The 13537-nt window shown below is 41.6% G+C and overlaps 1 protein-coding gene across 1 annotated transcript in view; it reads right to left on the reverse strand.

Moving 5' to 3' along the window:
* Positions 1 to 9399: 9399 nt before the first annotated feature.
* LOC147103157 (zinc finger and BTB domain-containing protein 8B-like) overlaps positions 9400 to 13537 on the reverse strand; it is a 29249-nt gene continuing 25111 nt past the window's right edge. Inside the window, exon 4 of the mRNA XM_085962501.1 lies at positions 9400 to 13316. Within this exon, the coding sequence (XP_085818627.1) occupies positions 13008 to 13316 (309 nt within the window). The 3' untranslated portion in view covers positions 9400 to 13007. The remainder of the gene's footprint in view (positions 13317 to 13537) is intronic.

Consider the following 13537-nt stretch of genomic DNA (forward strand, 5'->3'; position numbering starts at 1 on the left):
TAATAGTGGAAGGGAGGTGGAGGAAGAAATATGTAAACAAATGAGGGAAATGAGTAAAAAAAAATGGAATAATCATCATGGGGTATTTCAACTACCCTGAAATTAATTGGCCAGATGAGGTAGGTAAAGGTGATAAGGGAATGGAGTTCCTACAATGTGTACAGGACTCCTTTCTAACCCAATATGTAAGAAGCCCAACAAGGGAGGATTTGCTATTGGATCTAGTAATGGGGAATGAACCGGAGCAGATAAAAGAAGTAAAAGTAGGGGAACATCTAGGCAATAGTGACCACAATATAATACACTTTAAGGTAATAATTGAGAAGGACATAAGCATGACAAAGACCAGGGTAACAGATGGGAGAAAAGCCGATTTTGAGGGGCTGAGAATAGAACGTGGGAAAATAAAATGGGCAACAATATTGGCAAACAACAATGTCGAACAGCAATGGGAAACATTTAAAACGGTGTTCAATAGAGTCCAGGAAAAATATATTCCGGTAAAAAACAAGAACAAGCTAAACACTAATGAGACGCCATGGATGAATAAAGACATTCGGGAAAAATTGAGGGTAAGGAAAGAGGCATACACCAAGTACATGGACAGCAGGGGAGAGCATGACAAGGGGGAATACAAAGATTACAAGACAAGTCAAAAAAAATTAGAAAGGCAAAGAGGAACTATGAAATTAAGTTATCAAGTAACATAAAACAAAATAGTAAAATATTCTACAGGCACATAAATAAAAAAAAGTCAGAATGGGAATAGGGCCACTAAGGAACGGACAGGATAAAATCACAGGCAGCGATAGCGAAAAGGCAGAAATATTAAGTAATTACTTTACTTCAGTATTTACCCTCACTCTACCATTACCATCAAGCCAGGGGACCAACCCTGGTTCAATAAGGAGTGCAGAAGAGCATGCCAGGAGCAGCACCAGGCATACCTAAAAATGCAGTGCCAACCTGGGGAAGCTGCAACACAGCTCACCAACATGCATGCTATAAAGCAGAAGCAGTATGCTATAGACAGACCTAAGCGATCCCACAATCAACAGATCAGATCAAAGCTCTGCAGTCCTGCCACATCCAGTCGTGAATGGTGGTGGACAATTCAACAACTAATGGGAGGAGGTTGTTCCATGAATATCCCCATCCTCAATGATGGTGGAGCCCAGCACGTGAGTGCAAAAGACAAAGCTGAAGCGTTTGCAACCATCTTCAGTCAGAAGTGCCGAGTGGATGATCCATATCGGCCTCCTCCTGAGGTCCCCACAACAGAAGCCAGTCTTCAGCCAATTCGATTCACTCCATGTGATAAAGAAACGGATGAGCGCACTGGATACAGTAAAGGCTGTGGGCCTCGACAACATCCTGGCTGTCGTGCTGAAGACTTGTGCTCCAGAACTAGCCACGCCTCTAGCCAAGCTGTTCCAATACAGCTACAACACTGGCATCTAGCCGACAATGCGGAAAACTGCCCAGGTATGTCCTGTCCACAAAAAGCAGGACATAACCAATCCAGCCAATTACTGCCCCATCAGTCTACTCTCAATCATCAGCAAAGTGAGGGAAGGTGTCATCAACAGTGCTATCAAGCAGCAGTTACTCACCAATAACCTGTTCAGTGATGCACAGTTTGGGTTCTGCCAGGACCATGCAATTCCAGACCTCATTACAGCCTTGGTCCAAACATGGACAAAGGAGCTGAATTCCAGAGGTGAGGGGAGAGTGACTGCCCTTGACATCAAGGCAGCATTTGACTGAGTGTGGCATCAAGGAGCCCTGGTAAAACTGAAGTCAATGGGAATCGGGGGAAAACTCTTCACTGGCTGGAATCATACCTAGCACAAAAGGAAGATGAAATAACAGAAAATGCTGGAAATACTCAGCCTGTTGAGTATTTCCAGCATTTTCTGTTGTTATTTCAGATTTCCAGCATCCGCAGTATTTTGCAATTACAAAAGGAAGATGGTTGTGGTGGTTGGAAGTCAAATCATCACAGCCCCAGGACATCGCTGCAGGAGTTCCTCAGGGCAGTGACCTCGGCCCAACCATCTTCAGTTGCTTCATTAATGACCTTCCCTCCATCATAAGGTCAGAAGTGGGGATGTTCACTGATGGCTGCACAGTGTTCAGTGCCATTCGCAACTCCTCAGATAATGAAGCAGTCCATGCCCGCATGCAGCAAGACCTGGACGACATTCAGGCTTGAGGTGATAAATGGCAGGTAACATTTGCGCAACACAAGTGCCAGGCAATGACTATCTTAGCACCGCCCCTTGACATTCAACGGCATTACCATCACCGAATCCCCCACCATCAATATCCTGGGGGTCACCATTGACCAGAAACTTAACTGGACCAGCCACATAAATACTGTGGCAACAAGAGCAGGTCAGAGGCTGGATATTCTGCAGCAAGTGTCCCACCTCCTGACTCCCCAAAGCCTTTCCACCATCTACAAGGCTCAAGTCAGGAGTATGATGGAATACTCTCCACTTGCCTAGATGAGTGCAGCTCCAACAACACTCAAGAAGCTCAACACCATCCAAGACAAAGCAGCCCGCTTGATTGGCACCCCATCAACCACCTTTAACATTCACTCGCTCCACCACCGACGTACCGTGGCTGCAGTGTGTACCATCTACAAGATGCACTGCAGCAACTCGCCAAGACTTCTTCGGCAGCACCTTCCAAACCCACGACCTCTACCACCTAGAAGGACAACAGCAGCAGGCGCATGGGAACACCACCACCTCCAAGTTCCCCAAGTAACACACCATTTGGACTTGGAAGTATATCGCCGTTCCTTCATCGTCGCTGGGTCAAAATCCAGGAGCTCCCTCTAATAGCACTGTGGAAGTACCTCCACCACACGGACTGCAGCGGTTCAAGAAGGCAGCTCACCACCACCACCTTCTCAAGGGCAACTAGGGATGGGCAATAAATGCTGGTCTTGCCAGTAACACCCACATCCCATGAACAAATAAAAGATAGATAAGGTGGACATGATATCAGATGAGATTAGGAATGACAAAACCGCTTTTAAAATAAAATGAGGGGAATCATTGAATAAACATATCAAACTCAAAGAGGATAAAACCCCCCGGTCCGGACTGGTTACATCTGCGTCTTTTAAAAGAATCTAGGGAAGAGATAGCAGAGACACTATCACACATATTTAATAATTCAATAGAAAAGGTGTAGTGCCAGAGGACTGGCAGATAGCTAACGTAATACCCATATTTAAGAAGGGAGCTAGAACATGTCCAAGGAACTATAGACCAGTCAGCTTAACATCAATGGTAGGAAAAATAATGGAATCCCTACAAAAGGAAAAAGTAGAACATCTGGAAACCAAAAATATAATATGGATTTCAAAAGGGGAAGTCTTGCTTGACCAACCTCATTGAATTCTTTGAAGAGGTAACAGAGAGTAGAAAAAGCTAATGCAGTAAATGTAATTTATCTAGACTTCCAAAAGGCCTTTGATAAGGTACCACATAATAGTCTAATGAGTAACGTCAGAGAATGTGGAGTCGAGGACAAATAGCAGAATGGATAACTAGTTAGCTTCAAGACAGAAAGCAGAGAGATGGGGTAAAGGGTAGCTATTCAGAGTGGCAGAAGATGGGAAGTGGGGTCTCACAAGGATCAGTGCTGGGACCAATGTTGTTCACAATTTGCATTAACGATTTAGACTTTGGAATCAAAAACGCAATTTCTAAATTTGCAGAGGACACCAAATTTGGGGTGGGGGGGGGTAGTCAATACTAAGGAGGGACTGCAGCAAATTACAAGACGACATTAATAAACTTGCCGAATGGGCATATAATTGGCAAATGAATTGCAAGACAGATAAATGTGAGGTATTCCATTTGGTAAGAAAAATAAGGAGGTCACATATTACTTGGAAAATAATTAAAATGGGGTAGAAGAGCAAAGGAATCTCGGAGTACAAATACACAAATCACTAAAAGTAGCAACGCAGGTTAATAAGGCCATAAAAAAGCAAACCAGCATTAGGGCTCATTTCTAGAGGGATAGAATTGAAAAGTAGGGAAGTTATGCTAAACTTGTATTAAACCTTGGTTAGACCACACTTGGAGTACTGTGTACAATTCTGGTTGCCATATTATAAAAAAGGGCATTGAGGCACTGGAGAGGATGCAAAAAAGATTTACAAGGATGATACCAGAAATGTGAGGTTATATCCATCAGGAAAGGATGAACTTGAAAAGAGAAGGCTGAACCAATAGTCTTTAAAATTATGAAAGGTTTTGATAGAGTAGCTAGAGAGAGAGTATTTCCACTTGTGGGGAAGAGCAAAACTAGAGGCCATCAATAAAAGATAGTCACCAAATCAAATCAGGAATTCAGAAGAAACTTCTTTACCCAAAGAGTGGTGAGAATGTGGAACTTGCTACCACAGGGAGTGGTTGAAGCAAATAGTATAGATGCATTTAGGGGAGGCTAGTAAGTATATAAGGGAGAAGGGAATAGAGAGTTATACTGATAGTTAGATGAGGAAAAACGGAAGGCGGCTCGAGTGAAGCATAAACACCAGCATGGATTGATTGGGCCGAATGGTCTGTTTCTGTGCTGTATATCCTATGTAAAATAATCTAATTCCTCAGTTCCTTTCTGTTTGATTATTCTGACAGTTTTCTTTCTGCCAGGTTCGTTGGATTCTCTAGTCTGGTCTTCTGGTCCTGATGGTATCCTCCGATTGAACTTAAATTGTAAGCCTTCAAATTTACCACATCCAATATAATCTCTCTCCTATTCCACCTTACTTTCTTGGAATTTTGCTTATATTCACTCTATCCCCAAGGCAGCAATCTATTTACCCTTCTTTTGTCCTTAAAATGGTACTTTCTAATATTCTGCAACATGCCATTAAATCTCAAATTATCCATCACCATGAAAGTTTTAGCTTAATCTATAATCACTGGTGTGGTTTTGGCATGGCTTTTCCATAGTAATCTAGTTGCCTACATTTAAAGCAACAATGTGGAACTCCTCTACCATCCTTTGTTATCTTGGTCATCTCTCAAGCCTTTGACAGGATCTGCACCATACAATTTTAGTTACAATCATATAGCCTCACACCAGAGCTGTGTTCATGGTTATCCATGTTCCATTCAAATCACACTATTGGTGCTACGACTGATGTCTCAAATTACTGTTTTTTTTCATTAAGTTATGGGTTCCCCAGGGTTTTGTCCTCTCTTCACATCAATGGCCTCCTCCAATATCACCCAAGTCTATCCACGCTTGCTGTTGATTCTACTTTACATTTATTAAGTTCCTTAAAAATCACATCTTGCCTCCAGTCATCTCGGTGTGATTTTTTAAAATTCGTTTATAGGATGTGGGCTTCGCTGCCAGCATTTATTGCCCATTCCTAATTGCCCTAGAGATTCTGAAACCTTACATCTTGATCTGAAAAGCATTCAGCAGGGCAATGACAATCTTTCAAAAACACTTTCATGTCTTATGAGAAGTCTAAACAGCAGCTGCTATTAGAATCTTTGATGACTTCATTTTTGCTTTTGACCTCAAATGGAACTTCCATACATCAACAAGCTTGGTTTCCCTTTTCATACAATACTCCTCCCTCCCCCTTCAACAAGTCTTAACTTTGTCTAAAGGCTATGTCTGTCCAAAAGTTCAGTACTGCGTCCATATTTTGGGAGGCTTTTCCTGAAAAGCTTGTTATTTTCTTCTCTTGGATAACTATAAATGCAAATTGTTGTTGCTGCAAGAATCTCATCATACTTCTAATCCCAGACTGTACAAAATGACAAATCATAAATGAACAATCTTATATTAAACAAAAAAAGAAACCCAGTTAGTGGTTTTTTTCTTGACTGAGGTAACAAGAAGCCAAGCAACTACCAATCTAGTAAACTTTCAACAACAATAACTAGCTTCTAACTGACCTCGGGAGCTATTTAGACTATATCCCCACAGGGAGTACCTGAACAGTAGCCTTAAAGTGACAAGGCAGATTAGCATGTAAACACTGCAACCCTGGTCCAGAGTCCAGATTATCCATGAGCAATACTGCTGGAGAATAGCTAGTATGTACAGCATCTAGAGAGCATATGTCAAACTTCAAAGAGACATGCTTTGTTGCAGATGCAAAACAAAGAAAGCCAGCCATTGACTTGGAGCTTGAAATTTACAAGCATTTATTCATTGCTCAGTGATCGGCCTCACTGTTTACAGTTGAGTACAGTTACCTGGATTACTCAGAGAATACTGCAGCAGTGATCTTAAAAAGGACAGGCTAGGTTAGCGGCTAAACAGCGCAATCATGCTACTGATCCTAGACAAGGTCATGACAGATCTGCTAGTTCTCAGCAAATAGTAATTGTCACATTTTGGGATTTTTGATCCTTTTTTCACAGAAAGGGTTTGGGAATGAGTTAGGAGTTAAGTGTTAAAGCAAAGTGAATTTGCACAAGTTTATAAATCCACAGGCTGCAGCCTCAGAGATGGGGAGAGGGAGACTGAAGTGTCCGTAACAACTGGGGATATTAAGCATTTGTTTTCTCTCAGATGGGATAACGGAACATCTGCACTTATATGGTGAGGATGATTTAACTATTTTAAGCCCAGCACGCAGTGTCTGGTGAGAACATACTCTTGGAAGAGGGGCAGTCAATTTGGCTGCCGGGCCTACTGGAATATCCCTGAATGGGGAATGAGTCAGGGACACTGCTCTTGCACTTCTTATGAACGCAGGGTGAGAAAAAAGAGACACGTTGGCAGTCAGTCAAGTTTATTTTTAAACAGGATTACAAGTGGAAGGCCTGGAAGCTAAGATGCAGGAGGTCAGTTTTTGCAGTTAGTGAGTTGTTTAGAGAGAAAGATGATGCCAAAAATAAGTAAGTCAGCCTACAAAAAAGGACAGAGCACATGGTTTATTTTTTTTTTCATTTTCAAGGAGAAGCAAAATTGAGTGAAGAAAGTGAGGTTTGTTTACAACGGTTATGTTCACTTGCTGTCTGTAAAATAAAGCAGCTTAACAATTCAGACCAGGACTCATCTCACTAAAGTGTTTTTCAGTCCATCAACATATGGACTGGAGAAGTTCAAATGAGGACAAAACATAAAAACGACACCATATCCAGTGAAGATCACAGGGGATCCTATTGTTACACCTTCAGGTTACAATATTATACAATTAGTAGATAATGGGCAGCAGGGGAACACTTCTGAACGCAAGGCGCTTGGACCACTTAGGGGAGTGAGCAGCACCACTGTATTTAAAAGAATATCTATGGCAGACCCAAAATTTGTAACAGTACTGTTAAGGAAAAGTAGTTTACCTCCTCCATTGACTTTACCTACCTCAATTGCCCATGCTGCAGAACTGGCTGCACCACATGTCTGAATACAACAAAATATCTTAACTACATCATACAATATGAAAAGGCATTGTAATAACAGTTATAGATACAAGGCTACAGTGTAGTTAACCTTTTAAGCACTAGGTCACATTTGTTGTGCTGATGGGACTATGGAGATTCTAGGCTAACAGTTAAAGATGTCATAGCCCAGAGTAGATACCAGAGTGTTGACTTTTGTCGCAGATCTTCAATAGTTAACAATATAGTTATTAAAGTATCACTTTTTTAAAAAGTCAAAAAACTGCCATTTTGTTGGTTGGTCATAAAATACTTGATTTTATAATTTTGTTGCACCTACTGGCAAGTTCACATCAAGTGTCCACAGGGTCACAATCTGGGAAATTCAACACTGAAGCACCAAAACAAGAGATGGTTCAGTGAAATTTAGAGGGGTAAAAGCAATGTTCTTCAAAGGAAGTAGGGTAAACTGATACTCAGAAGCAACAAGTTCACATCAAAAGTGTCCACCAAATCACAACAGCACATAGGATCCTATACATTGCAGAGTTGCTGCCATAATCAATTTGCTCTGCAGCATCTAAAAACTGAGTTATGACAATGCTGAACTTCAATAATCATGATCTCAACACCTTATCGCAACTCAGAGCACATACAAACACCAAATAAAAAAATAAATGACCTGGCGTCAGCTTCTTTGCTACTGTAGGCAAAATTGCTGAGGTGATCATAAAGAAAATTTCTAAACACACTGTGGAGTTAATGATGCAATTCCGTTTAAAAACCTTTTCTTTTGAAAAATCTTTCACAGGCAATGCAGTGGTACAGCATTTTGGTGTGGCAAAGAGTGGTGGGATGTGGGCTTGTAATCTGTGAATCTCCACAGAGTTTCTGATCTGCCGGGGGCAAAGAGGTCAAATAAAAAGGACTGGATAGCACAAACTACGCATGTAGAAATCCTAGTGGCCACCTCAGGTGCAGCAACAATGGAAAGAACCTGGGTGGTTGTCTGCTGAGCCTTTTGGTCAGGAGATGATGCAGTGTGGCATGTGATCCAGAGGTGGAAAATGAGGGCCTAAGAGAGAGATAATATATTTTTAAAAATGAACCAGAAAAAAAAGTTCCATTTTAATTATATTTAGAAAAACCTGTACAGGCAAGTACACCTTCAATTCCCACAGTTCTATCACCAATCAGAGGTCACCCAGCATCAGAGCCGAAAGCAACGGGGAGCTTACTGTAACTGACACTTTGTTAATTCGCCAGGCAGGCTTCAGAACATCCTGTAATCATACAGCCATATATTCCATTCCTTCTCCCGAAGGTTGCAAACTGGGAAGGTTGAGGAAGACAAAAAGAAAATCCCTTTTTGTATTTTTTTTTTTTTTAAAAAGATAATATTTCTACTCATTGTCGGCAGTGATATTGCTACAGTAACACACAATACCACTAGCAACTCCACTATAAAAAGGAACACGCCTTTTAACATTAATTCAGCATAGAACTTTTTTAAAAAATGTACAAGATTCTAATTCATGCATTTTTGTAATTACATTATTTGAGACAGCACCTGCTTTTCAGAGATTTTTAAGCTACATTTTAAAAATTAAACACATTCATCAAACAGTACCATTCGCCATTTTATATCTCTGAAGGTTATGGTGTCATCCAATGGGGTGGAAAGTGCTCGCATTGGGGAACCGGGGGCTGTGTTCTTACACAGTACTGTTACAACAACTGAAATGCCATATTAGGGTCAGAGAGCATAGTTCAATTCTGCCTTATTCTCACCACAGTATGTGGGTAAAGTGGGGATTTAAGGGGTTATTCATTTGCAATACACTACCTCCCACATCTTAAGATGAATGTTATGGTGTTCATGAACCAAAAACATTACCTACTTTCCAAATTTTAATGGATTTCAACTGTTGGGAGTTCAGAGAAAATGTTCTTCAGCTGTGCCATTTTCCCCCCTACCCTTTCTTCCCCCTCATCCTCCCCTTCCCCCCCAGCTGACTGGCAAACAATCCAAATGCTGCACCACAGTTAATAACTCTTCGATGCAGAATATGGTGCATCAGTCTGCTCCTGAAAACAAAGACTTTCTGGACAATTTGCAAGAGGAATATATATATATATATTGGAAACTTTAAAGCTTTTTTTTGTTCATTAAGCTTAAAGTTGTATGGGATCTTGATACGGAGAAATGGAACACCTTTCTACTTTGGGCACTCTGCGCTGGCATCAAACACTCCAGGTTAGACATGGGTTAGTTACTAGTAAAGCTTCTTTTATTTTGCACCAACAATGTGAGATCTAATTTCTCTCCAGACTCATTTAGTCACTCGTGGCCATGGATTAATTCATGGAATCATAGAAAGTTACAGCACGGAGGGAGGCCATTTCGGCCCATTGTGTCTGTGCCGGCCAACAAAGAGCTATCCAGCCTAATCCCACATCCCATCTCTTGGTCCGTAGCCCTGCAGGTTAGAGCAACCCAAGTGCACATCCAAGTACTTTTTAAATGTGGTTAGGGTTTCTGCCTCTACCACCCTTTCAGGCAGTGAGTTCCAGACCCCCACAACCCTCTGGGTGAAGAAATTTACCCTCAAATCCCCTCTAAACCTTCCACCAATTATTTTAAATCTGTGCCCCCTGGTTTTTGACCCCTCTGCTAAGGGAAATAGGTCCTTTCTATCCACTTTATCTAGGCCCCTCATAATTTTATTCCCTCAGCCTCCTCTGTTCCAAGGAAAACAAACCCAGCCTATCCAATCTTTCCTCATAACTAAGATTCTCTACTCCCGGCAACATCCTTGTAAATCTCCTCTGTACCCTCTAGTGCAATCACAACTTTCCTGTCATGTGGTGACCAGAATGCACGCAGTTCTAGCAGTGTTTTAATCTGCTTCCAGAACTGGCAATATTGCAAGACAGCACAGAGGTACCAAATATTTCTCTTCACTCCCCATATTTTAGCTTCAACTTGGCTCCATCCAGCAGCAATGTATTCACACTTACTAGTAACTGGAGCAGTTAAAGTTAGCAGACAGGTGAGACTTTTCTCTCATTACTCTGGGCTGGATTTAATATCCAGGTCCCTGATTTAAAAGAACAGAGTGCTAACTAACTTCACCACCTGATCTCTTACTCTCAACTCTTTAAAAAAAAAAAATCATTTATGGGATGTGGGCGTCACTAACAAGGCCAGCATTTATTGCCCATCCCTAGTTGCCCTCGAGAAGGTGGTGGTGAGCCGTCTTCTTGAATTGCTGCAGTCCGTGTTGTGAAGGTACTCCCACAGTGCTGTTAGGAGGTTGGGGGGGGGGGGGGGGGTCCCAGGACTTTGACCCAGCAACGATGAAGGATCAGCGATATATTTCTAAGTCAGGATGGTGTGTGACTTGGAAGGGGAACTTGGAGGTGGTGGTGTTCCCATGTACCTGCTGCCCTTGTCCTTCTAGGTGGAAGAGGTCGCGGGTTTGGGAGGTACTGCCGAAGAAGCCTTGGCGAGTTGCTGCAGTGCATCTTGTAGATGGTACGCACTGCAGCCACGGTACGCCGGTGGTGGAGGGAGTGAATGTTTAAGGTGGTGGATGGGGTGCCAATCAAGCAGGCTGCTTTGTCCTGTATGGTGTCGAGTTTCTTGAGTGTTGTTGGAGCTGCACTCATCCAGGCAAGTGGAGAGTATTCCATCACACTCCTTACTTGTGCCTCGAGTGTCAACTCTTATGAGGGATAAGAAAGGGGGTCAGTAACACTGCTGATTAGTCTAACAATTTGCTTGTATAATTTGGATAGCTGGCAAGAAATAAAGAAAATCCACAAGGCGGGTTTGCTCATGTGCACTACCCACTTATCATTGGTGCAATTTAGGAGCTAGTTCGATCTGTCTATGATTCTATCCCAGATAAATGATGCAGGGACCTTACAGGGAAAGGAATATACTTGAAACCAATATGAATGGGGTGGGGTAGAGTCAATGTTGGTTATTAATCAATAACTTTCATATTTTGAGATTACTGCCCATGGCTGTATCATTTCTGGCCTTATGTTTTAAGCTTTAAAAAGGATTCTCTGTTCCCAGTCAAAGAGGACAATGTTAGTCTCAGTACAACTGAGAAACAAACTTTACAACATGCACATGTACATTAAAATCACATCCACACAGTAATTATTAAAGAGATAAGCTTTAAAACACAGTGCCAGAACCAACACCAAGGGAGCAATGCATCATCGAGACACAGGGACACTGTTTCCACCCCATTATGCGGACAACACAAAACAGTGACAGTTTATTGAGTCAGGGCTAGCAAACAGCAATATAACCTATTAGACAAAAGGTGAAGATTCCTTTATAGATGAGCAGTCTAGTCTGCTACTTGTCCCCTTAGACAGGTCAAATGTGATTTTCAAAAAATTATTGCAGTTTAAAACAGTTCCGATACATCTATCAGAACAGGTACACTTTTATACTGGATAAGTTTCGGCTTCTTTTCTTGGAGGACAAGTTCTTTTTAAATACTATTTTCTAGCCCTTGATATTCACCTTCCAAAAGTGAAGAATAGGGTTCAATCAAATTCTTTATCATTCCAGCTGTTCATTTTCCACCTCTGTTTAGCCAAGCCTGCAGGCTGCCAGGAATGGGGACAAATTTAACCACATACAATAACAAAAAATATGACGACGAACAGGAGAGACAATAATGAGAATGGTTACAATTATCATAAATATATAGTCAAGTGCTGGAGAACTTTCCTCAGTTGTTTGGAGTCCAGCCTGCCTCCTCCACCTGTGCCATATCCTGGTTAAATAATGTTCAGTGTTACACACAGGGCTGGGCAAATCCAGTGGCTCTGGCTTTTGGCCCCTAAAAATAAGTCTGAGAGAACAGATTTTACTCAACCGAAGGAACACCAGTACAATATCCACTATGTACAAGTTATAAAACATCCACGTATTAACCAACAGTGAATACTTCAATACACCAAGACCACCAAATTTTAGTGCTATTTAAAAAAAAAAGAACTTTATGTACATATTTATTCAACGCACAGCATGTCAAGCTGTTTGATCTTGAAATTTTAAGTGATTTGCCAGTGGCACAGCCCAGTCAACCACTAAATGTTTACTTGCCCAGAACAAGTCACTTACAGTAGAATTATTCCAGCCCTGTTGCATTTGTGTAGCATTATCGTTTGGGAAGAAAAGAAAGTATTTCGCACAAACAGAAATAGTCAGCAAAGGCTGAAAAGGAATTGGCTCTGGATTTTCTGTTAATGCAGAAGATTTCACTTTGGTTTTATCAGCAGATATTTGGCTCTTTCCATTTGAGAAGTTGTCACAGAAAGAAGCATCCCAGCTTCCCCCATTCAGGTTGGCAGCCATTCTGTAGCATTCTTCTCTCCAGTTTACTGACCTCTTAATGGACTCCTTGGGTTGGGGTCCTTCCATACTGCTCATGTCCCATTCAGAAATCAATGAGGGATCTGTAGTGGCTGGAGTTTCTTTGGCCTTGAAGTTTCCAACTATATACACAATGGTACGTAACTGCACCTGTTCAACATGATGCTTAGGGAGGAGTATTTGCAACCCGCCTAGAGAGGAAAGGGTTAAGGGTGGCACTAAATAAATCCTTCACCATCTGTCAAGCTTCTCTGAATCTGCTGCTTGTCATCCACATTGTCTCCAGCAGACTCATTCTCCTCACTTGATTCTATGTACACAGGCCAGCTGGCATCTTTGTCCTCCTTCTCCTGGCTCTCCAAAACCTGCTCAGTCTGGCTCAGATTGACCGGTGATGTCTCCTCGTTGGTGGTCATCACACATGTGCAGCTGTCACAGAGGCCAAACCGCCTTGCACCATGCTGCAGGTTGCTGGTAAATGTTCTCCTGCATCCTTTGCAGACAATTGGTCTGTTAGAACGATGTACCTGAGAAAGGCGGAATTCAACATACATCGTTCAATTTATGACCAAACACACAGATGTTTAGATCAAATAGAACACAATAGTACTTCAAAGTTAGAACTGAATAAAGTCAAACTATAGCCCACAATATTTATTTTAACAAATTGTTAGGTATTTTATAAAATATTTCTTGACATTTATGGAATAAAAGTCGTACTTATCAGAGATAACTCATGGATCACACC

This window comes from Somniosus microcephalus, chromosome 20 (genome assembly GCF_052327205.1).
Source record: "Somniosus microcephalus isolate GS21.2 chromosome 20, FLI_Smic_1.0, whole genome shotgun sequence".
Lineage (NCBI taxonomy): Eukaryota > Metazoa > Chordata > Chondrichthyes > Squaliformes > Somniosidae > Somniosus > Somniosus microcephalus.